Consider the following 26702-nt stretch of genomic DNA (forward strand, 5'->3'; position numbering starts at 1 on the left):
ACTCCAGATGCTTCCTTAGTAAGAAGTTGGAAGGAATTACGAATCCGTCTGGTTCCTCGACATCTATTTGTCAGGATACCAAAACCAGCTTTCTTAGTGCTTTATGAAACTTGTGTGAATATACTTTGCTTTAAAAACCTGACATTTAAATGCAACTCTTTTCCAAACCCTTTTTGTGGAAAAGATGGCCAAAAATATTGAAATGTGATGGGCACATTATCGAATGTCTTCTGCAAATCCATATGTACAATAGCCACCATAATCTCCATTTATACAGTGCAATTTGCTCAAAAATTAAACAGTCAAACCTGACGTGACCTTAATTATCCAAATATCTTTCCAAGTGTTCACTAATTTTATCCTGTATTATAGGCTCCATAAGTTTGCTAACAACTGAGATACGACTGACCTATAATTTCCTGATGGTTTTTTGAACAGGTGTTTACATTTATCATCTCCCAGTCCTTTGGTACAATTCCCATTTCCATTGGAAATTCTGGTTAGTATTTCGGCTCTATCCATGCCAGTCTCCTTCGGTGTTCTGGGATTGGTCATTTTTCTATAATTCGTGCCATTAGACAAACTGGTTCTGGTTTCTCGGTGGATGGATCTGCTAGCCCTGACTGTAGGAGGACCTTTTCTGAATCCCCATATAGGAAAAGTTATTGATCCAGCTGAAAGTCAGATCTGGTGCATGACCCACTGGGTGCTCTCTTGAAAACATGACCCCTGATCGCCATTAATAGAACAGCTATGATTCTAGCATTCAGTAATGACCTAGTTCTCCCTTCCTGAACCAAGTCCTGGTCTCTGACATGCTCCCAGTCCACCAGCACCTAAAATTTAAAATTCTCCTCCATGTATTCAAATCCTTTAATGGCCATGCCACTCCCTATCTCTGCAACCTAATCCAGCCCTGCAACCCTTCTGGAATTCTGCATTCCTGCAACTCTAGCCTCTTGTGCATCCCCCACTCCTTTTGTTTCAGCATTGGCTTCAGCCTTCAGTCTTCAGCCATCTAGGCCCTGAGCCCTGGAATTCCCTTGCTAAACCTCGCCACCTCTCTTGTCCTTTAAGATCCTTCTTAAAAACGACCTTTTTGACCAAGTTTTTAGTCTCCCTTCTTAATATCTCTTTCTTTGACTCGGTGTCAATTTTTATCTGATTACGTTTCTGTGAAGCCATTTGGGACATTTTCCTACATTAAAGGAGCTATATAAATGGAATTTGTTCTGGAGAAACGATCCTTTTTGAAGACACATTATGGGTGATTTTATGAGTCCTTGCTCCCAGTGGGAAGCCTGTCTGCCGTAGCACTGCCTACCATTTCCTGACCTTTATACTGTAATACGTAGTTGGAAAATCTAGGGTAGCACGTGTCTGAATTTCTGAAATGTTTCCTGGTAGGCAAGGCTCCTTGCCACAGACATGTTACTTTACCCCCATAATGTCAAATGGAAATGCCAAGAACACGACTTCAATCTTTAGACACATGATGCACTGCTTTCAGATGCTGTCAGCTGAGGGCTTTAGAATTAGCTGCGGCTATTGAAGCCTGCCGTCATCAGTTAGTGGGTGTATCATGGGAGAATATCGAAAGTGTTCATGGAGGGGATAAATGTTGTGACCCATCATCCTTTAAGTTGCATCAGTATGAATCTGAGTAAACTCTCATCTGAGCCATTTGAACCATTTATGTTATCCTGGCTCTTGTCCACCAGTTTTACATGCTGATACATCATGTGGGTGCCCATAATTGCCCTCACATGCCTCACCATCTCATTAATCCAAAGTTAGTTTGTGGCTTCCATTAGAAAGCAACAGTACCAAGGTTTTGTTCACCTCAGACTTCTATAGTTTCCCTCAATTATAATCTAGTTGATGATATTTGTGGGGCTTTAGCCTACTACAGGTACAGGATGAAAAACGTTTGCTGGTTCTCACGGTTATTTTTCATCTCTGACCTTAGGGAAGCAGATGTTTGTGAACTGGGTCATGCAATACATCTCATTATATTGCTTCCTGGGCAGGGCCACCAGGGAAAGTTAACATTTGTCCCAGTAGAAAGCCAGTACATCATGCACAAGATTGCCTGGTGAAGCTATATTAAAGTAGTTAGCTGGAGCAGTTTCCATACTAAAAGCATTATTGCCTTCACATTTCTGTTCAAGAGGATTATCGTTTTGGCATTATGCTACTCCAAATTGGCCTGAAGATGTAAATTCTTGGAAACCTGCTTTCAGTGCTATGTTTATTTGTATGCAGGTTTCCAAATGATAGATTCATAATTATGAGTAGACTGTGTTATACTCATTGTTTTTCTTTAGTAAGGCAACCAAGTGTTTATTTTAAAATATATTTTGTATTTTTTAATCCTGTTTATATACCTTTTCCAGGTTTGTTTAATGTTCTGCATTCAACACTATGATTATTGATTTTTCATTTAGTTCGTCATGCGCAATACAGTGAGACTGGAATATTCAAGTTCTTCCTGTCTGATATTTCAGTAATGAGGATGCAGCCAATGAGCCAGGTGATTGCGAGTCAATCTTCTCGCTGTATCCCCCAACCTGTCTGGTCATATCTTTGTCCTTTGATAATTATATGTGGAAGTTGAACTTTATTCACAGAACAAGAAGAATCTGCCATTTTCTCCTTTCTCCCCAGAAAATTCTAGTTGAAGCTGGCCCAACTTTCCTGATAACATTGATGGTTGAGGTGACGATATAGGCAGCGATTTTTTTTTTTTTTTTTTTTTTTTTTTTTCCACAATGGCGGCAGGTTGGGTGCGGGTCAGGTGGTTTCCAGCTTCCAGTCCTGCCCCCAATGGCATTCGGCCCACAGACGTGATTTTACGTTGATCTTGTTAAGCCCGCCAATTAAGAGGAAGCCGGTCAGATGACGTCATTTGATGATGCGTCATCTGCCGGTTTTCTTAAAGGGACCACGCACAATTTTTTTTTTGACAGCTGATTTTGCAGTGTTTGACAGCATTGAGGTGCTGCAAACACTGACGATCACTGCACAAAGGAGATCTCTTGCACCCAGGCTCTCCAATGACCCCCTCCATAGGCGGAATAGATGGCAGCTGCAGGTGAAGTGACCGAAGCGATCTGTCACTGATGAGAGAGGCTCTCCCAATGAGGTGGCCCTGGACATGGATTTCAAAACTTGGAACCTAAAGAAATGTGTAAATGTATTAAAAATGAATTTTCCACTATGTTCTTACCTCTGAGACTCACCAGTGCACCATTGGATCCTTCACACCACTTTTGCAGCTGTCATCAATCCAGAAACATTACAGCAGACTCACAACACGCCGCACTTACCTGGCGTGGTGTCCGGATGTCGGGAAACCTGAGGCAGAAGCGGCAAAATTAAAAAATAGCCTGTCAACTACTATCAACTACCCATTAATAGGCAGGTAATTGGCTTTAATCCTCTTCCTGCCGCTAGGTGTCGGGTCCATATGCCAAGCGGAAAATTGTTTGGAGGCGGGTTGACGGCAGGATCGGAACCCGCCGCCAATCACAATGATTTTACCCTTTGACCTGCCTTCCAACCCGCCCTCTGAGCACCGGCAAAATCCAGCCCATGGACTCTGAATTTCACAGACATTCTAATACTCTACATGTGTATTATATGCAGCCTTCAGATTAAAGATATATCTATAATTAACTGAATTAACCATGAAAATTGTTCCATTGGGGAAATCTTTGACTTGTGTTTGATGCGTAGAATCCTGTCCCATTTTCAGCCAATATGTAACTTTTCCTTGCATTATAAAAAGTTTTTATGATCACATTGTAGTTTGTTAAATATGCATTTCATTCTTATTTCTGTATTGCTGGGAGTTATAACAGTTTTACTGGATCTACAAATTTAGCAAAATGACAGTATAGTTTCTGTTTTTATTCTTCACTTTAATTTGACTTGACTTGAGAAAATTGATAGATAATATCTTTCACTACTATGGATTATTCCTTACTCTGCTATTTTGTATTCTAAATAGTACAGCTGCTCTATTGACTTTTTAAAAAAAAATTTCCCTGGTCATCAAGTTAATGCTCTAGAAAGAACTATTCCCATTTCCGGTACCTAAGCCCCGGTTGTATCCCTGCCCGCCGATAGGAAAGAGCTGGACGGGCAGGGTTAAAATAGCAGTGGAGTACTTCCTGCTACATTCGTGACGTGCTCCTGCCCGCCGTCATTTTAACTTCTGGGCATTTAGAAGTGTCAGAGCATCCATTGCAGGCAGGTGAGGGCCTCAAATATGCTAAAGTCAGGGTCTTCTGATATAATATGATGTGATTTCAATGCAGATTCTGCAAGTCACACGCAGTGCTGAACATGCCAGTGACACCTGGTAGCAAATAGGAGTGGGGCCAGAAGAGGCCTTTTCCAAGTACAGTACTTTTAATTTTTGAGCTTCCTTGTGGGCCAGGAGGAGCAGGAGTGCTTGTTCTGGCCCCCACAAGGAAACTGTGGGCTTTCCCTACCCTGGCTCACCCCTCCTCCATCCCTCTTCCCTGACCATTTCTTTTAGTGCTGGGGGATGTTCACTTGGGTCCCTGGCAGTGGTTTGCTGCCGCTCTCGACCGCCGGCCACCTAGTGATTTGTGCCGGGTTAGGGCAATAGTTCGACTCACCCTGACCCCGCATGTCACACTTGCACCCTGAGGTAAAATGAAGGCTCTCGTGTCAGCATTGAGCATTTCCAGACCAGATATATCACAGCCAGGTAAAGCTCCTTCATACTCTGCCCTAGCAACATGTATTAGCCCAACCTCAGAGGAACAACCCCATGACTTGTTTTCAATTTCACATAACAGCCATCGCCAAGAGTGCCAATTAGTGCCGAATTGTGCAGTTTTGTGCTGTAGGCCCATGCTGAGCGGGAACTTGATTGATACTGGCAAAACTCCTTCCGCATAGGACCTTTGCAGCCAGCAGAGGAGACTTTCAGCCCATCAGTCGGGGCTGGAATTGAACCCAGGGCCAGATTTGAAGGGTCAATATCTAATCCACTGTGCCACCTTGGTTCCCTGCATGCTCTTTAAAAACCTCGTGGGCTGAATTTTATTATTCAGGAGTGGAGTGTGATGTTTGAATTAACGTACAGTGCCTTGAGTTACTAATTAACCTATCCAATGGGTCAAAGTGTCATTTTGCACTGATGATTAAATATTTGAGGGCATTGTAATGCCTTTGCATTGACATGGTAGAATTTTATAGGCATACCGGGTTGACGTAGTCTCTATAATGCTTATAAAATATTGAAGGTCTATTTCCAAAATGTTTGGAGGGAATACTAAGGTTCTCCATATTGCCACCAATCCTGTTTTGTTGTAGCTACTCTTAGCCCTGTCATTAGTCTTCCGATCAATGCCGTGATTTAACTAAATTTCTGTTACTTGACTGCTTTCCTCAACCAAATGCTTCCAGATCTGCAATATTACTAATCATTTATGTAATTTTAATCTTTTTTGTTCTCTTGCCTTTCCTCCTTCCACATTTGCCTATAATCCTATTCCTTTGGCATCTTCACCTTGTATCCTCCCCTCCCAGCCGTTTGTTTATTTAAAAAAACTGACCAAATAATGATTTGCAGCAACAGCCATCTGCTCATGCGGTTGAGAAGCAGGGAATCTCTCCTGTACCACTGTGTTTCTCTAAACAGTGCCCAGTTGTTCAAAAATACAATAACTTCCAACCAGCACCATTCAGTCAGCTGCTTTTTAATGCATGATCCTGCTCCGATTCTTGTCTATAATTATTGTGCTTAACTTGGCCCTTAAAACATAACCGGATGTAAATTCAGTAGTGGGACAAATGCTATACCAACTCTGTTCCTTGGACATTTCCAGCAACTTAAACCTATCTGATACAGCTATTCCCTTCATTCCTAACTCTGCCCCCTTGAAGCATGCCTTCATTAGACTTTTTTGTTCTGCCACATCCCCCCAACATGTTGGAACTTGTATGGCTGTTCCTCCCACTCTGTGTTGTCTTAACAGCTGAGTTTAACAATGTCCATGTATTAAAACAAATCACTATTTCAATGATCTTCAGTATATGAATCTTTCTCTACAATTCTAATGACTGTCCATTTAGAACGTAATTAGCAAAAAGTCTTAAGACTACCACAATTCTGACAAACGCAGACATTTCAGAAGGCATAACATTTCCTGTCTATCTCCACCAAGTATCTACTTGGTTCTCAATGATAACATGCCTGAAGTAGTGAAACTACTTTAATGACTAAAATTAATTGATGACCAGATAAAAGCTATTTGACTTAACTGATCTCTCAATCTGTAAGGTGAGTGAGAAGGAGGAGAAAACTGATGCTGATGGAATAATAAAATAACGAAAGGTCCCTCACTTCCAGGTGCTTTTCGTTTGCTAGGATTTGTTTTCCTCAGGACTTGCAGTTCCTCTGTCCTTCCTCTTCAAACTGTATCTCTGCCTATTTTTCCCCTAGTCTTTGCTTTATTTCAATTTAACTTGCCTTTTTTAGCTTGTGTATATAATAAAGTTCTTTCTCATACAGCTGCAGCTGAAATCACTGTCTTTCAGTTTCTCTAGTACCTTATAATATTCCATTTGATCAGCTTCCTGCCTGATTGTACTTGCCTTTAAAAAGATTGAGCACTGCTAAAATAAGTAAAACCAATAAACATTTTAAAGAAAAAAATGCACAAGGAAAAAGTGGAAAACAGAATTGAGAAAGAACCTAAAAAATAAAAATGAGACCAATTGAAATAGTAAAACTGTAATTTAACACATCTGATTTTGTTCACCCATGAGTTATAAATATCACAGCATGCAGTTTCTGCTTTCATCTTTTGAAAAGTTGTTTACTTAATTCGTGGTACCATTCTAGTGAATATTTACTGTATCCTTGCACTATTCCAACTTTGGCCTAAATAATGTCTTGTACAAATTCAACATCACTTCCTTGCTTTCAAATTCAGTGCACTAGAGTCCCATTTGCCTTTTCATGACTTTATCTAGCTATAATCTCATTTTCAAAGATCCATGTATCTGCACCTCTAGATATCTCTTTATCTACACAGGTCTATAGTATTCCAGGACACTGTTGATATATCAAGCAGTCAACTTTGCTCACCAATGGAATCCAGGAGGGTACACCTGTCACTGTGCCTAGGATTATCCCACTTGGTTTGAAAGGAAGAAAGAACTTTGATTTATATAACACCTTTTACAATCTCTGAACAGTCCAAAGTGCTTCACAACCAATCAAGTACTTTTGAAGTGCAGTAACTGTTGTAATGTAGGGACAACCAATTTGTGCACAAGTTCCCACAAACAGCATTGAGATAAATGACTAATTAAACTTTTATTTTGATGTCGGTCGCGGGACCTTGGGATATGTTTACGCCACCTGAGGGGGGGGGGGGGGGGAGGGGGGGGGGATCTTTTAGCCCACCTGCCCACCTGAGAGGCAGATGGGACCTCGATTTAACATCTCATCTGAAAGATGGCACTTCTGACATTACAACACTCCTCAGTACGGCACTGCAGAGTCAGCCTAAATTATGTGCTCAAGTCATGACAGAGGAGTTTGAACCCACAACCTTCTGACAGAGGCAAGAATGCTACTACTGTGCCAAGGCTGCATTCATATAATGTTGGGAGACTGAAGCCCTAATGGATAGGGTGGTACGAGCTGAACAATCAGTGGGAAGCTTACCAGTGCCATGCGTGGCTTTAACTGGTTTAAACTGTAGCGTTATAGCACCGTACAAACTAGATTCCCTGAGCCTTGGCTCCAACGATCTGCCATTAAGCTCTCTGGATATGTTAAATGGGCTGTGTTTCCCACAAAGGTGAGTGCACTCCATGTCGGAAGAAACACATAGGAGATTATAGATTTCTCAGTGGTTTGAATTGAAGACAACATGATAGGTTGTGTGTTAAATAACCGATTGACCAAAAAAAACTTTCAGCCATTTTCTGTGTTTCCATTAAAATATTTTTTACAACCACTAGGCTCTTTTCCTTTCTATCATTGATCTCAATTATGTAATCCCTAATCTGAAAGACTAAATAGTTAGGGAAGGTGTTTTGTCAAATGGAGTTTGTTGTCAATAGCTGCTCACAGCAAGAGATGCTTGCAGACCTGTGATTTCTTCTTCTTCTTCGCTGTGTCATTTTAAATCTCCTTGTTAAATGTGCTAAAATAAATAGAAAAGGCACAATCCGCTCACCTTTCCCTCCTCTTCTCCCCCCTTCCCCCCCCCCCCCCCCCCCCCCAAAAAAAAGTCTCTCTCATTTGCAACACTCATGATTATAGGTATGAGATTCCATCTTTGTTCACTCTTCATTGACCTACATTATAAAGCATTGGTAAAATATGGTTGTTCTATACTTTTGAAAAAGTATTGCACTACTATAGTAGCAATGAAGTAAATGACAACACACAATGTGCGAGGATGCCCAAGTACAGGAAACTCTCATTTAAACGGCACCTAAATACAGGAAACTCTCGTTTAAACGGCACCTCAATATCCGGAATTCTCTATTAACCGGCAAAATTCATAGTCCAAAAATAACACCTCAATAACCGGAAATGTTGCCGAGTCCGAGTCTCCCTTCGGTGGCCGAGTTAGTCAGTGGGGGTAGTTCTCCACACTGCCACTACTCGGCTTCTTGGCGCTGTCGGAAGTCCGAACACCTCAATAACAGGAGTCTGACTCTCCCGCGCTGCCAGTAGTCTCTTGCGATTTCTGAAGAGATGATGATTTTTTGGGCTAAAGCTGCAGAAGGATTTGCTTTAATCCTCCAATTTGCTGAAAGGCAGCCTTGCTACTCTGCCCAAGTTATGCAACTCCATATTCCTCATTCCACCTTTCTACAAAAAAGGCACGAGTCCACGAAGCAAGTAGACACCCGGGACATGTTTAGGAAAGCTTCCAAAAGAGTTGGAGCAGTGGAAGTGCCTGAAGAATCTGTTGAAGTGCATGATCCTGATGACCCAGCTGGCATGGATATTCCTGATGAACCAGCTGACTTGGAATAAGTGTACAGTCAACTACAGCGCTGTATACAGTCGTTTACTGTAAGTTTTGTTTTACTGTTAAGTAATTAAAAAGTTATGGATTACCCTCAACTGGCAGTACTGTACTTAATCAAGCATCTTCCACCATCCATTTAACACAACATTCTGTAGGTAAGTACCCAATTACTGTATACTGCACATTTCTTGATTTTTAAATTTTTGTTGGTTAAAAATAGCCTCGGTAGATAACCGTCATCCGGAATTTTTAATCAACCGGCACCATCCCGGTCCCGTTGGTGCCGGATACCAAAGAGTTTCCTGTATCCGGAAATCTCTGTTAACCGGCAAAATTCAGGAGTAGGTTCAGGTAAGTTTTACTTCATGTTAGTGGCAGTTCCTGGATCTGTGGCTGTGTAACGGGTTCGTGCACTGGTTGGTGCTTGGTCTGTGGCCGGAGTTCCTGCACATGTTACTAAGCAACAGGGAAGCCTGGATTTGTTGCTGTGTACGGAGCGCTTGTACTTTTTTAAACTATACCTCTCTGTAATCCGGACTTTTTGATAAACCGGCACCACGGCAGTCCCGTTGGTGCCGGATAATAGTGTCCTGTATTTTTGTTCAGAGATTGCAACAACTTCTTGCATATATTTAAAAAATATATTTAGTAAGCTGTAGTGTGCTGATTGGCCTGTGTTAACCACGTGACCATTAATACATTATTGATCGCATAGTATCTAGCCGCATTTTCATTCTGTACCCCCAGGCCTCAGCCTCTTTGTTACTTCCTGGCCCAGGCTTGGCTGCCTGCTTTACTAAGCTTGCCTAACCTGACTAGCATGGACTACTGCATCACTGTCTTAGTGGGAAAACCAGAGTGGCTGCTACAAGTGTAATTGATACAGACTTTCATGGCTCAAGAAGGGATCTCAATGGTACTATTGGGGAAAATACAAGAGACATACATCTTAAATGTTGACTCATATCGGTAGCTTGGAGTACTTCATGGCTCAGAACTCTTAGGATTGCAATACAAGAGGTTTCCCTGGCCCAGGTGTAAGATAGAGGACCAATCTGAGGTGGATTGTGGCAAAAAGGGGAGTATTTGCAGTAAGGATGAGCTCTGGCACCCACGCCAACCTGTTGCTGGGTACTTTGGAAGGTGAGTCAACCTTATGACAGACATGTCTCTTTGCCAAAGACCCTCATGTGAGGCCCTGGATTAAATGGTAGGCACGGAGTAAGCCTGACATACAACATTGAACTTTGGTATCTAGAATATCAAGACAGTTGTTATGCAAGCCGCTCTGTGCAGGTCCTCTCGAATGTAGAAAGCAGATGCCCATTATATAGCTCGTGAGAAAACGGAGATTTGAAACGATGGGGTTCAGTACCTGCGATGTTTGGGTTGCAGAGACTCAAACAGATGCTGCTGGGGCTCGGTACCTCCAAGTGGTGGAACCAACCGTTAGTGGGGTACGGTGTGTGTCTTGCTATGGTCAGGAGGTTGGTGGCAATGCACTCATACATCATATGGTCAAATTGTGCGCTTTACCATGCCATTTGCAAGGAGCTCTTAGTAGCTTCTGTCCACCTAGTAACGGTTAAAACCCATGTTTGTTAGTTGTCTGATGACCACCTAGTAACTATCATCCTGGTGGGTTGGGTGGGGGTGTGTGGACAGAGTGTCTGGGGTTGTGGTGGCCTCAAGATGACTTGCCTGGTGATAGAAGCTGTGAACCAAGTCAACTCTTTATGGACAACTTATAATTCAATAATTGAACCAGGCAGGTCCTCAATGCTTCAGGACACTATTGGCCAGCCATCTTGCTCACTAATGGAGGAGCAGATCTGTCACTGGAGAGAGGGGATGTGGGGGCAGGATTCTTCCCTGGCGGCTCCATAAAATCCTACAAGCCAATGTCTCACCTGGGTTTAATGGTTCCTTGTGGACAAGCAGAGCGAAATCTCTGGTAAGTTGTGCAATTTTAGCATTTAAGAAGAGAGAAAGAGTGTGCACTGTGTATTGAGCAAACACAAACCCGAAGGGTGAATGTCGATTTCTCACTTGCTTGGTTTGGAGACTTTTAAACATGGTAATGAGTTTCTGTATGTTTCAGACATATGACTGACACTTTTTAAAAATGAAAATGAGCACAGACACAAGATTGAGGATGCTGAGGTATATCACAAGCCTCTTCAGCTCCTGAGAAAGAGATGGTGCCTAGGCTGACTCTCGGCCTCAATTTGCTTTCACCTAGCAACCCTGTCGCCAGCTGCGGAACCACGCCCTGCTTCATAGAACTGTTGAAGCCATTGGCCCAATAATTCCTCTCCCAACGTGTGAGTACGGACGGGGTACTCGTGCGTGTGCCCGGAGGAATTGCCGGTTTTCAGCATGCACAGCGCATGCGGGGAAAACCGGCATTTCCTCTCCTCTGACCCAAGGGGTTAAGAGGCTGAACGCGTGCGACTACACAGGCAGCGCGTGCGACTTGGATTTCCTTTTATTTTCAGAGAGTTGCGGATGTGTAAAGGCCTCCGGTTTTTACGCATTGAAAAACCACACGTAAGTACTTAGTTTTACAGGTAAGTGGTCTATTAATACAATTTATAAAAAAAATTTCCACAGGTTTATTATTTTTAAAGAATTTACAGTAAGGTAAGTTTAGTTTTAGCCCTGATTTTTTAATTTTTTTCAAATTTTAAAATTGTTTAAAGTTTTTTTTAGTTATTTATGGTTCATTTAAGTAGTGCAGTTTTTTAAATTTTCTTTCAAGTTTAAGTGTTTTGGGGCCAGGAGTTTTCATGAGTTTGACAGCTCTTACACTCAAACTCATGAATGAACTTTTGCAACCTCCCATTGGTTGCCCTGTGCTCACGTGATCCCAGCCGGCTCATCGCACTAAGTACGCCGCTGGGTCACGCACGCACAGTGCGGCAGGACCTCAAGCGGGCCAGTGAGAGGAAATGCAATGCGGGCCAGGATTGAAATGTCAGCGCGCTGGGTAAGTGCACATCGGGGGCTTGCACGCGCGGCAAGCTCCCGATCCTAATTTCAGGGCCATTATGTTTATGCTGATCCTTTTGGCAAACCAATCCAGAACTATCCCACTGCCCAGCTCTCTCCATGTCTCTTTATTTTTTTTCTGCTTTAAATACTTTTTCCCTTAAAAGATGCAATGCTCTGATGCACAACTACTACCTGTGCAAAAGCATTCCAGTGGAAATAATCCTCAAATCTCTCCTTTGTAACTATATAGTTCCCCATCCCTGGCTTCCTTCTGGTGGATTTACAGTGTGTGTTTTCTATCGCTTTAATGCCCTTTCTGCAATGGGGTGCCCAGACTGCAGATTACTCTGTTGCCTAAGCTATGCCTTGTATAAATTTATCATATCCTCTTTACTTTTGTATTCTGCGTCTAATTTATCAAACCCAAAACAATATCTGCCTGTTAAATGGTTCTATTTACCTGCATTTGCATTTCAGGGAATTATCTATTTGACCACCGAGGTCTATTTTGTTCATTTACAGATGTGTCTTTCCATTGAGTATATACTCCCACTCCTTGTTTTCCCTACCAAAATGTACTGTCACACTTCACTATATAAAATTCCTTTAGCACATGTCTTCCCATTCTACTATGTATGTGTCTTCCTGAAGTCTCTTACTGTTGTCCTCGCTGTTGTCAAACGATCTCCATTAGTGTTACAATTTCAGGTAAATTGCGAGGGGGAGAGATTATGGAGTTTGATATAAAATGGGTAATAGAAAATGTTAGATAATTCAGGCAAGTGGTGCTAAATTCACGAATTGATGGCGTTTTCTTTGCTGCAGATCCGATAGCGGTCCAAAGAGGCACAATAAACTAATTGCCGAGCAGGAATTCATTTTGTAATGAAAATGTTTTTGTTTGCGGCAGTAAAAATCTGAAATGTTCCTCAGCACTGCCACTATTTTTGGCATATTGTGGATAGATGAAATTAATTTGTTATGCACTGTCCACAAAGGCACATTTGACTGTATTGCCCTGTGTTCCAATGAATCCCCAAAGGCTGCTGTCTAGTAGCTTTAGTCTTCCTAGTCTTTTTTGTAGAACTAGTATATTTATTGTATAATGTCTGATTATGTGGCCTTGGTCAATGAAATACAACAGTAAATGGGGCTGAGGTAGATTACCATTGGGTAACACTGTGTGGCCTTTGACTTTTGAGATCTTGGTGTGAGTCCTTTTATAATATACTGAAAATTAACCTTTCTATGATGCCTTCTGAACAGTTTTGGCCAGTTTCAACCTGGGCCTAGTAGGCCTCTGCAAGATGAAGCAACCTTTAGAAATCTCACTTGGAGACCATAAAGATTGCAGGTGTGGGAGGGAGGTGTTTTAACATGGTTAAGTTGCATTGTTAGGTAAAGTAGATGAAGGTTTGCCCTGATGCTGACATTAGGAGCAAGAATTGTAAAATGCCATCCAGCATATCCCTTGCTTAATGAGTATGCTTTAATGGTAGATGGGAGAAAGTTGAACCTTTTTTTAATTTTAAAGTATTTCTGCTATATAAATTGTGTACCAGACAATACCATTCACCTGTTCAGCCAATGTTTTTTTTCCAGTGTAAAATAATTATTTTGGCTGCCAGAAACACTCAAAAGTAAAGTTAAGGAGGTAATTTAAATGAATGTTTCATCTATATCTAACTGAATGTTGAGTGAAAAGCCATTCAAAGTGGTTTGTCCTTAGGAAGATAAAGGCATTCTGTCTTTGGTAATGCAGGTGCATAACTTCTCAGTCAAATTTTGTATACAGAAAATGACGGCCCAGATTTTGCAAAGGTAATGACAGCGAAACTGTCAGCGTTCGCTGCCATTACCCCTTTGAAACTGACAGCAACTTCAGGATTTAGCGCGTGAGCAAATAAACGCGGATACCCTGAAGTTGCGGTCAGTCATTCACTGCTCCGCCACAGGTTGCGCTGTGGAACTGCCCAGAGCCGACAATCAATTGAAATCACATGAAGCTTCCCCTATTACGCTGTAATATCGCTGTTTTTAAAAAATAAAAAAATAAATAAAACTTTAAGCCTTGTTGAGAGGTGCAACTGAGTTTTAATGGCATGTTGACTGCTCAACAATCGTTCTGGCCCTGAAAAATAAATTTTATATTTGTGGAATGTTAAATTTTCCCATTAATATGATTAAGAATTACATGGTTTTTAAAAAAAAAAAAACATTAGATTAGTTTCAGCTTCTACCTTAATCCTATGTGTATGCCCCAATCTTTAGTTTGCTCTCTGTAAAAAAATTTTTATAAAATGTAAATTATAATCTGTGCATTTTACTTTCTGGTTTGCCGGTGAGAATTCTTCAGTGATTGGCTGCTTAGCCAGCTTGATGACATCACTGTTGGATGCTGGAAATTTGTTTGATTTGGCGCCAGATTCAAACAAAGGTCGGGAGAGCTGAAATCGACGCCACAGAGATTGCTAGATCTTTGTGGGCAGCTTTCTTCTAGGTCAGCGGTGAGTGCCGCCGGTGACTGCAAATTCCGGGCCAATATGTAGATTTCTCATAGCTGTCCAACTGTTGAAGGTGTGACTTTTTATAGCAAAGGATAAGAAATACTTGAGTAAAATGTTGTCTAAAATGAAAAAATTCATTTTTTCAAACATACAACAGTACTTTGTGTATTTAAGCATTTTTCATACTCATTTTAAATTGAGGAAAACATATTAAATTCAGGACTTATTCATTCAGACCTCCAAACCTCAGTCCAAATTTGAATAGTGAGAGAGAAGCAGAAGAAGAGAGGACAGAAAAAAGTAAGAGTTAAGGGGAGAGATGCACAAGAGAAGAGATAGAAACAGCAACTTGAAGACATCCGAGACCCGTAACAGAGTGATCCTATTCTCTGAGATCTTCATGTACAACACCATAAGAGATTGACTCGTAATGTTACGTCTGCGCAGACCTCCAGTCAACTTTTTCCATGATTATAATAGAAACTATGCAAACTTGTCACACTGTAATTACATCCTCTCGCCAGTGGCTGTGCTTGCCATTGACTAGAGGATGTAATTATAATGTGCTAAGTTTACATAGGCAGTTTTCATTATAAATGTGGACATAGGAACTTATATATTGGAAATCTAAAAATATATGACTAAGATGGTGACTGAATTAAATCTGCATGCCTTGATTCAATTATCCCCTGCCCATTAAGCCAGCTTCCCATGAAGACTGCACTTGGTCGTGACTCCCCATTTGAAATGCTATGGAAGATTGACTAGTTGAAGGTAATTTTATATTGGGAGCATTTGAGATCAATGTCCATATACACTCATTTATTTTTACAAATGTTGCTTGCTTGCAGTGCTATTCCTTTACATGATGAAACAAATGATGAAAAGGCAGGAGAGAATAAAATTTCAATTCTTAGCAAGATGTGTTTCATGGGAGGCATGATATGAATGGTAAAAAAGGTAACACGTATTTTCAAATTGTGGTTTGTCAAATTACCCATTTTGTGGTGTTCAAGTTGTGAATTTTCAGACGTACTGAGCAATTCGGTTCAAGTTGGTTCTGAAGAAACCACATCCTGTTCATGTTCCTGCATTTTACTGCACCTCTGCTGCAAACTTCAAATTGGCTTTCACATCACTGTTGCCCTATATCCCTTCCCTCAGGGATTTTTTAACCTTGTATCTGAAATGCAGCAAATCATGCAATAGACAGTTTTGAACTTTGATTTCCCTGCTAGCTATTTACTGCAAAGGCTCTTTTTATAAGGTACATGTGTAAGGTATTATCTGAGTTATTATTGGAAGGAAATGCTTATATATTTCAAGCAATAGAAATGACATGGGCAGAAACCCAGATTGGAATGTCCTACCATTGATGAATCATTCCGATTATTGGGTTAGATTGTTTTTGGGGGGGAAAAAAGGACATTTTCTGTGTCGCTATCAGGAATATTTCCTCTTTCCCACTCCCCACAACCTTGATTGTGGGTAAGTGAGGAAAGAAATACGCTGAGCATGAACTCTGGGTTTTCATCAGAGAACAGAAGTGCAGTGAATGAGTCTTGTTTTACAGTAGCTTCTGGAATTCATCATCCACATTTTTGTGTCAAAGTACACTTTTTTCCCCTCTTCACTATATTATTTCACTTGAATGGAACGCATAGCATTAACTATACAAATGAAATGTAAAAAGTCACATTGGGTTGGTGGTTTAAGGCTTGGAACATGCAGCCCACCTGCCCATGATCGATATAATTTGTTTTGCTTTGCACTTGGCATCAGTGACCCAAGACACTGATGCAATTATTTGCATCACAATGATCTCTTAATTTAAACAATGAACTGTGATGCTTGTGATTGCCCCAAACACGCTGACCCCACCAGCGCCATTCTGCAATGGGCTAAGTGGCTGTGCCAATCACTGGTGTCAATTCAGCAAACTCAATTATGCCATGGATTTTAATTGGAACGGAGCTATGATAATTAGCTGCTCGACTTTTTCGGCAAGGGTCTCTGGAGTGGGCAATGGTCAGAGGAACTGATGGCATGGTGCAAGTAATGACATACATTACTCATGCTATAATTTCCTGGAATTATTGGACCATAATGGGCGGGGCATCTCGCAGCATGCCCCGTTGGACCTTTTCCTTCACCCTTCAACTTGCAAATAATTTGTGCCACAAATTGCTGGAAGTGCGAGCTGATAATGGGACACCTGGGACATTGGTGAATGGCGGGACCAACAGTCTGTCTCCTTAACCAATGAGATTTAAGGATTGAGAAAGAAACAGGAATGATAACGAAGGAAATTGGATGAATTAGTCAAATCGGGTACGTAAAGAAAAATAAAGAGGAAAAGATTGGATTAAGAGATAGAAAAAAGACAACGAAAAGTAAGAAACATTCTAAAAATCCCTAAGAACAATTTAATACCTGCGGAACTGAGACTCCACCGTTTCACTTGTTCCCTTTCTTGGACGGAGAGGTTGCTTGGCATTGTGGGAACACAATTCTCGTCATTAAAAGGGTTCTTGCGCTTAGTACCAGCCCTAACTTTCTGCAGCGTTAATTGGTCATTAATGCACAAATTCAGCAATTATTTTTGAAACTCACGGGGGTCGATGGTGAGCTCCCATTTTCGGGAGGCTAGCGACAGAGGGTGCAAATTGTCCAGCAATTTGTGGCGATTCACAACTCACGGTATCGCTTCCTCGCCACAAATTGCTGGAGGATTCACACACTAATAATGGTGTGCACATTGAATTTGCTGTTATTTTGTGAGCAATTTCTGGCCCATAAATGTCGTACTCCGTAGATAAGCCATTACTATGGCACAAATTTCAGCGCCATGATCTTTAGAACTTATTTTTTCTTTTCAGTATCCAGCAACCCAAAAAAAAAGTACATTGTAAAGAAAATAGTGTTACAGTTTACTTGGTAATTCAAAGGCTTTATTTTGCAAATTCAAGTATAAATTCAAATTAAGCAATATAATGCAGCAAAGGGGGAATTTTAATGCTATAAACAATTTGAATTAAGTGGTGTAGACTGCAGTAAGTTAACAAATACTGAAAACTACAGAAAACTCATGACCTTGAGAACCTCATAGGTTTCAGAGACTGCAATTTGAAAACCCAAGTGTTATATTACAGTAACCTCAAGTGGAATGTTTGTTGGGTTACGATCTGTTACTTTCTGTAATTCACAAAGGGTCTGAAACAGAGACAGCAAAATACATTTGAGTCCCTGTTCGTGTGCCTCTCTGTGTGTCAGTGAGAGAAAACACCAAACTTTAGTAAAGAATATGATTTGGTATGCTGAGCATTTAATAATAATTGAGTATTTGGGATTTAGGAAAAACTCTAGTAGCTGCAAGAATCTATTGGCCTATGGGTTATGCATTTAATAGTTAAAGCATGGAATAATATTTCCAGTAACTTGCTCCTTTTAGTTTTCAATTATCCTGTATCTAACTGAACATCCATCTGTGTGTCTCAATTTAAATGGTTATCTACAAAAACTTGCCAAAATAACAACTCTCAATCTTTTTGAGCGATCTGTTACTGCTTTTCTGTCCATGTTTGTTGTCTGTTTACAAACATAATAATGACTAGCTTCAACTACAGCTCCCAGCATGCAAAGCAGGCTGCTGTCAATAATGACATCACATTGGTGTAAAGGATTTATGGGTTCTTTGTTTCTCAAGAAAATACATTTACATGCATCATGAAATTATTCGACCTATAGCTGTATATTCATGCATATATTTTATGAAACAATTATATAATTAAGTGTACATTCATGTTTTTAGGTAATTGTACACTTAAGTATACATTTCCATGTACATTTTATGGAAGTGTGCATTCCTATACACATTTTATGAAGTCACAGCATATACTGACTGCATACTGCTTCCTCGAGGAATGCATTGACACACCCAGTATTTTTGGCCTGAATGTGCTTGCACTGGGAACAGTGTGACTTGTGGGCTTGAGGCAGTTTTTCATTTTCAGTGCTTGGGGTTGGGGGCGAAAGGTGTCCTGTCAGTTGTGGGTGATGCTTCTCGTGACCAGTTTGCTGTGTTGGAGGAGGGAGGATAGAAGAAGAGCAGCAGTTTGTGTTGCATGAGTCTCCAAAAATAGACCCTAGACTGCTTGGTAATTCTCCAGCCTCGAGTGGAGGCTGAACGAAGAGGGGGTGCATCTCTTTGTATGGGTTTAAAAAAACAAACTGCTTTTTAAATTGCAGCTCTTTTAAATTATTCCAAAATAGAAGATTATTTTATAACTACTATAATATAACTTGTACACGTTGAAGGTTTTCTTGAGCACTTCTGTAGCTGATTATTAGGGCAATTTTACTGAAATAAAGTATGATTAGGATTAATCGTAAATGAGGCATTAGAAATGAGAATGCAGATACTTAAAGGTGCATCACATTTTATTTTGGTAGTAGAGAACAAATGACTCCAAGTAATTGGATAACAGATGCCGAAAATGAAAATTAGGGTCAAAGGAAGCCTCATTATAGCTCATGCTATCTAGTTACATAGAATTTAAAGCACCGAAACAGGGGTGTTTAGAAACTAGGAGCAGGAGTAGGCCATTCGGCCCTTCGAGCCTGCTCCGCCATTCAACGAGATCATGGCTGATCATCCAAACCCTAGCACCCGGTCCCTACACCGACAGCCATCCCACCCAAGCCCTATCCCCATAACCCCACATATTTAATCCCCCCTAACGCTAAGGGCCAATTTTTATCATGGCCAATCAACCTAACCCGCACATCTTTGGACTGTGGGAGGAAACCGGAGCACCCGGAGGAAACCCACGCAAACACGGGGAGAATGTGCAAACTCCACACAGACAGTCACCCGAGGCCGGATTTGAACCCGGGTCCCTGGCGCTGTGAGGCAACAGTGCTAACCACTATGCTCCACATGCGCCTTCTCTCACTTTATTTACTTCATCTCGCCCTATCAACATATTCTTCTATTCCTTTCTGTTTCTTGTACTTCTCCAGCTTCCTCTTAAATGTATCTGCTATTCGCCTCAACCACTTCATGTGGTAGCAAGTTCCGCATTCTCTGTCTAAAGAAGTTACTCCTGAATCCCTCATCAGATTTATTAGTGACTATCTTCTATTTATGGCCCCTAGTTTTGGACTGCCCATGAGAATTTTAGACTGAAACAGGAACTTCTTCCAGTGTTTGAAAAAAATGAACAAACTTTAAAATTGAGTCACCATACCAGATAATTCTGAGCATCAAGCGGAATGGAAATGAATTGCCTCAATGTTGAACCGTTCGTGTATTTGTAGTGTTGACATTCCTGGAAGTATCTGGCAATTATAATTTTTAAAAGTAAACTATATTACAGTTAGAGAGCATTGTTCTATAAAGTTAGATATGTGATACTATTTCAAGACCATGTGATTTAACTTGATCTGTCGCTTAGCGACATTTTATAATATGTGAGCGACTGTAGTTGTAGCTCCGGCAGAACAATGTTTTGATTCGCGAATTCTGTTTTTCCAAGTTTACGCTTAACTTTTTTGCTTCTAGGTTTTTAAATGCTCAATTTTTCAAATGGTTTTTGTCTGTTTAATGAAATAGTGAGAAAGAACAAGAAACTAAAGAAGAGGACCGTTTGATGGAAGAAAAGAAAAAGAAAAAGCAAGAAGAGAAGAAAAAGAAGGAAGCTGCTCAGAAAAAGGTGGTGTATTTGACTGGTCATCTTTGCTTCTACGTAATAGAAAATCTGCTTTTCTGGTGATTGTAAGTAGATAAAATGAACCAAGTTCTATAAGCTTTTTCTGCTTTTTCTTTCAGGCTGCTGAACATAAAACCAAAGGTTAGTTATTTGCTCCTAATTTTTCTTTTGTCGAGGTAAACTTGGCTGTGTAAACTCCTTTCTGTGTCATTTTCCTATAATGTGATCAATCATGAGTATAGCATTAGCGCAATTACTTTCTGAAAGTAGTAGACATATCTGTAATAATTGTCCTTTGATCAAAGGTACTTAATTAAAATGGGCTATTTTCTGTTTCCTTTAATGAAGAACGATATAATGAAGGTTTTTTTAATCTAAAGTTTTCCTCATTAGTTCTGTTTCCCGTCCCACCTGTTTTATGGAATAGTGAACCTAGGAATATTTGTTCTGAATACCTAGTGTACCACAACTGCTTCCCATTGAACTGGCCCCCTTGCAGTTGAGGCTAATCAACAAATGTGCAGTTAGTGCATAGTCTCGATTGCTAAAGCACATTGTTAACTTGTTTTGGCAAGCTGAGCTCTCAACCTGCCGATGGCCTGCCCGAAAGTGGCAGACCCAACCCAAGTGCTGTGGTGGCAGCTGGTTACATTTGCTGCTGTTCGTATATTGTGCGAAGAGGCAAATCTGCTCCCAGTGGAAGTTTTGTTATCTCTGGCAGCACCTTGTTTACAGGGTTGCTTCCGAGAGCAAGAAATAAATATCTACATTTCATGAAAGTGTACATTCCCATATGTATTTGGTGACATCATAGCATATCCTGACTGCATAAATGGGGTATTCAATCTTCAGCTTCTTGTTGTTTCGGCCCCAAAAATATAAACGTGAGGCAAAAGGACTCGAGTAAACCTCATGGGTAACAAGACTTCAAAGTGATTTTGATTTGTGCAGATCTGAAAAGACCAATTTGACAGTTGACATCTGTATGACCCATTTGGTGCCCCTAAACCCCTTCCTCCCCAATTCTGGTCTTGTGATTTAGAAACCCTTCAAAGCATACAGAGCTTTTTAACAACAAAAAATGAAGTGGAGAAAAGTCTGATGTAAAATCAGGCTTTTGTGAGCTCAAGGCAATGGATATTAATGTTGGGAATGGAACATCAGTACCCAGTTTCAACTACTCAAATCCGTCACAGCACAACCTGCTACAGACTAAAGCTCCATTCTAATCTGATCCAATAATATGCTTTCGCCCTAGCCTCAGAAAAACATACCCTGCTGTAATAGGACATCATTCTCATTTCCTGCAGAGGCCATCCTTGTGCCCTTCTGACTTGGATTCCCATTCCCAATTCGTGCCAAGTTGAGGACAGTTTTGTGCTGTGAGCTCGCAACCATTGGAGTTTGCTTGTGACTGGCCAAAATCCTCCAATTGGGACCCCAAATTAACTGAAGAATGGTGACTTCAACCCATTTATTTGGGCTGGATTGGACCCAGATCCAGAGGTAAACCGAACATGCAACCTAATCCACTGCACCACCCAGTCCTCATAGTTTATTGTTGCTTTTAAAATTTTCTGTTGCGGGATTCCATTACAAATAGGTAACGGGTGAATCCACACTCTTGCTGAAATAGTGAGACTTCAGTGTGTTTACTTTGGCACGAGCATATATATCTTGGTTGTATAATCTATTTGATAAAAGTAGAATGTAGTGCTCCTTTTATAAATATTTTTGCTGGTGCTACCTAAAGAACAACATTGAAAACTTGTACTATTGACTGAAATATAGAACTTTATGTAGAAGTAAATGACTTGCATGCTATGATGTTAATGGTTTGTGGCAGCCCACTTATAATTTTGGTTGTACAGTTGCTTGGGATCAGGCTCGTGAAACTTCTGCCTCTAAAGAAATTGCTACGATATGGTTCCAAGAGTAGTTTCGATCTTCTGGTAACTTACCCACGTGACCATTCTTCACATCCAATGACAGTGAGTGTCGGCAGACTATTCATCTGATTCCGTCTTCACCCAATGTCCCTGTGCATTCACTTTCTGGCATAGGTTTTGGAATGCAAGATCACAAGGGCACAACTTCCTTTTGTAGTATTTGACGATTTGTTGCTGATACTGACTGATCTTAATCTTGTGGCTTTTTTAAAAGTTTTAAATCTTGTTTTTGATCAAGGTGTTGTGAATGAAGTACTTTATTGTAGACAAAATACTGTGGATGCTGGAAATCTGAAATAAACAAAATGCTGGAAATACTCCGCAGGTCAGCATCTGTGAAGAGAGAAATTGAGTTAAAATTTCAGGTCAATGATCTTTTTGCAGAACTGGAAAATGTTTAAGATGTAACCGGTTTTAAACAAGTACAGAGGCAGGGAAAGGGGGGGTAGCGGAGAGGGGAGGAGAGGAAAGAACAAAAGGGAAGGTGTGTGATAGCGTGGAAGGTAGAAGTGATTAAATGACAAAAGGGATGATGGTGCAGGGCAAAAGGGGATAGTAATGGGACAGTAAAGAAACAAAAGATGGGTCTAGAGGACCTGTAAATGGCAACAGCAGAATCATTACCAGCACCTGCTGTCCAAAGAAATGGGAGCGGTGATTATGATCTGAAATTGTTGAACTCGTCCAGAAGGCTGTAAAGTGCCTAATAGAAATCTGAGGTGCTGTACTTCAAGCTTGCGTTGAGCTTCATGTAGGAGGCAGAGGACAGAGAGGTTGGAGTGGGGCAGTGAATTAAAATGGCAAGCGACCGGAAGCTCAGGTCACAATTCCGGACTGAATGAAGATGTTCAGCAAAGCAATCACCCAATATGTGTTGCGGTCTCCCCATTGTAGAGGAAAGTGCAACGTGAGCAGCAAGTATAGTTGAAAGAAGTAACAAGTAAATCGCTGTTTAACCTGGAAGGAGTGTTTGGGGCCCTGAACGGTGGGAAGGGAGGAAGTGAAACAGCAGTTGTTACATCTCCTGCGCTTGCATGGCAAGGTGCCATGGGAAGAGGACCGGGCTTTAGGGGTGTTGGAAGAGTGGACCAGGGTGTTGCGGATGGAATGGTCCCTTCGGAATGCTGATAGTGTTGGGGAAGATGTGTTTGGTGGTTGCATTGTGCTGGAGATGGCGGAGGATGATCTATTGAATGTGGAGGCTGATGGGGTGGAAGATGAGGACAAGGGGAACCCTATCGTGGTTCTGGAAGGGAGGGGAAGGCGTGAGAGCAGAAGCATGAGAAATGGGATGGACACGTTGGCGGGCCCTGCAAATCATGGTGGAGGGGAATGCTTGGTTGAGGAAAAAGGAAGACATATCGAAAGCACTGGTTTGGAAGGTGGCATTGTCAGAACAGATGTGGCTGACTGGGAGAATGGAATAGAGTCCTTGCAGAAAGCAGGGTGGGAGGAAGTACAATCAAGATAGCTGTGGGAGTCAGTGGGCTTATAGTAGATACTGTTTGACAACCTACCCCAGAAATGGAGATGGAGAAGTTAAGGAAGGAATAGTCGGAGATGGACCATGCGATGGTGAGGGAGGAGTGGCAATTTGAAAGCAAAGTTGATGAAATTTTCTAGTTTGGGGTGAGAGCAAGAAGTAGCACCCACCGATAGTCATCAATGTACCAGAAAAAGAGGTGAGGGAGGGAACCTGAGTAGGACTGGAACAAAGAATGTTCCACATATCCCACAAAAAATTTATTTTAGTTTTGGTTTTGAATGATTTGACCAGAAGTTGCCTGTTTTTTATATTTCTTCAGCACTGGGTATCTTACTCAGTTTTAAATATTTCTGAACATAACTTGTCCTTGCAGCATAGCATTCTATTTTTATCAACATATCTCAGATTCTGTAATTTTGTGTCCAGGGAGTATTTTATTTCATATTTGAAGAATTAATATGTGACTATTAATGAAAAACAGAAAAAAAAATTCATACTCTTCCTACAATAAAAGGGCTTTTGCTAATGGAAGATGGATTATTAGTTTATAAGTTCACTTGCAAGAAAGATACTTAATCGGCCTTAATTGGTTTGGCATGAGGAGGCGGAAAGATGATAATTGAAATGTCCAAAGGTTCTAAATAAAACAAACATTAATCCTCTTGGGGATTAAAAAGAAAAGAGTTGCTGCTGGTGGTAGACAAGCTTGCCAATGAGTGCAGAGATGATTTAAAGTAGTACACTAAATTTCAGTGAAACAAAATAGCTGCTGGATAACGTTATCTGGCCAGAGCTTACTGTGATTTTGGAGGGACAAAATGAAGTATTTGGTTAGAGGCAACCACAGAATGCATTTAGCACAAATAACGTTGCTGTTCTTTCCAGCGGAAGGAGCTGGCTTATTTGATTTGTGTTGAGCACCAGTGTAGTGTAAGGCCATATGTCACCAGATTTATCCTGCTTGGAGTCATTATAGTTCTTTCCCCAAAGAAAGTCATCAACTCTGATTGCCAAAAAATTCATGATTTGCCAATGATTGTTGTGAAACAATAGGTTATGGATTGTTAATTGAAGAAATGTTACCCAGTTTGTGCTGCCAGCTTTACAGAATAGTCTGCCAAGTATCTGACAAATAGCTATAAAAAGATAAATTAACTTGCTCTCTTGACTTCAATCCAGTGGAAAATCTGGGCTGTGTTAAGAGCAAAGAAATCTCTGTTTTTATTACTGTGGTGTCATTGGTGTTTCTTGACTGAACATAGCATGCCACATGTAGTAGAATAGACTTACGAGATCAGCTTGAGGATTTAAAAAAAAATCCATTTACTTTTAACTTTGTATGTTATCTTGATCTCAAAAAAGTTTGGGCAGCAACAACGCTTTTTCCCAGTGCATTGAAGCTATGAAATAGTGCATCTGAATTCAGCCCAGGCCACCAATATTAATGAATGGCTTCCCTCCCTGTGAATTATTGGCAATGTTTACTAATTTTTGTTTTGTGTCTCCGATTCCCTTTTTACTTCAATCTTTTCTTTACACTTTCCCTTCGGTGACCTGAACTGATATGTGTTTACCTTTCTCTCGCATAGTGCAATTTGTTAATCCCATACCAGTTTGAGCCAACTGGTCTTTAAACAGCTCTTTATTATATCAATAATTGATTTATGTACTACATTTATAACATACCAATTAACCGTTCATATAAGTTTTACTCCTGCTACCTGGCTTCTTGGCTCTCAATTGATGGTGTTTTACAACTGACCAATGAACTTGCCATATTTCCTTTTATATTTTGTTCACTAATCCTAGCATTTTTTTCCCTTTATGAACATTCTTGTTTGAGCGTCCTTGCCTACCTTTCTGGTAGTTTCAGATAACTTCAAAATACCTTTATACCAAACTGAGAAGTTGCATTCTTTTTGTTTGAATGAATGTATGAAGTATCTTACTGATGTGGATGCCATTTGGAATCTAACCTTTAATCTTTCAGATAAATTACAAAATACGACTCATTGTCTTGATCACATCTCAATTTAGGTTTTTAATTGTCCCAGTAAACTTGTATGGCATTCTTCTGGCCAATTTTAAAAATTAGTTCTCAGAATGGCAAGGCAGCCGTTCTTGCCGATCCCTAGTTGCCCTGAGGAGGTGTCGATGGGCTTTTTCCTTGAATCATTGCAGTCTTTGTGGTGACAGTGGTCCTACCATGATATTAGATAGCGAATTCCAGGATGTTGATTCAGCAACGATGAAGAAAGGGTAAATATATCTAACTCAGGATGGCGTGTGACTTGGACAGGAACTTGGACGTGATGGTATTCCCACAAGATTTCTGCTTTCATCTTGCTCATTGTAGAGGTTGCTGTTGAAGAAACCTTAGTGAGTTGCTGCAGTGCATCCTGTCAAGAATGAAATTATATAGCACCTTCAACGACCTCAGGATGTCCCAAAGCATTTCTCAGCCAATGTTGTAATGCAGATTGTACATGCTGCAGTGCGCCGGTGGTGGAGGGGGTGGATATTCAGTCAGGGGCACCGATCAAATTAACTGTTCTGTTCTGGATGTTGTTGAGCTTCTTGAGTGTTGGTGCTACATCCATCCAAGCAAGTCGTGGGTATTCCAGCATATCCCCAACTTGAGACTTGTAGATGGTGGCAATTTAATTATAGCACTTCTTTTAATAATAAAAAAAATTCAAAAATATTTGCATGCTGCACAGTGTGATTTTAGTGGAAAATAAACACGTAATAGCGGTTAGCTTGTGATGTCACATGTTAAACTAGTGTACAAAATGGAAGCCAGAAACCTTCATACCATTGAAATGGTGGCGAATCAGTTATTTTACAGGCAAGCGGCAAAATGAATCGCAAATTGTCCCGTTATCTGTTCACTGCATTGGATGTTTGCAGAAGTGGTATTAAGTGTTGGTTAATAACTTGCTCCTTCATGTAATGCTTCCAAATAAAGATAATGGAACAGGAAAAACAAGCCCTTGTGGGGCAGTGTTAACTGA

General features: G+C 40.7%; 1 protein-coding gene across 17 annotated transcripts in view; it reads left to right on the forward strand.

The window, feature by feature from the left end:
- Positions 1–26702, forward strand: part of tnrc6c1 (trinucleotide repeat containing adaptor 6C1) — a 672712-nt gene that overhangs the window by 535548 nt on the left and 110462 nt on the right. For 16 of the 17 annotated variants that reach the window (XM_085963536.1, XM_085963535.1, XM_085963529.1 and 13 more), the window contains 2 exons: positions 20157–20256; positions 20373–20394. In XM_085963536.1, the coding sequence (XP_085819662.1) occupies positions 20157–20256; positions 20373–20394 (122 nt within the window). Of the gene's footprint in view, positions 1–15094; positions 15503–20156; positions 20257–20372; positions 20395–26702 lie in introns of those variants that run through there. The other variant, XM_085963531.1, reaches the window with a different exon arrangement.

This window comes from Somniosus microcephalus, chromosome 21, assembly GCF_052327205.1.
Source record: "Somniosus microcephalus isolate GS21.2 chromosome 21, FLI_Smic_1.0, whole genome shotgun sequence".
In the NCBI taxonomy this organism is placed as follows: domain Eukaryota; kingdom Metazoa; phylum Chordata; class Chondrichthyes; order Squaliformes; family Somniosidae; genus Somniosus; species Somniosus microcephalus.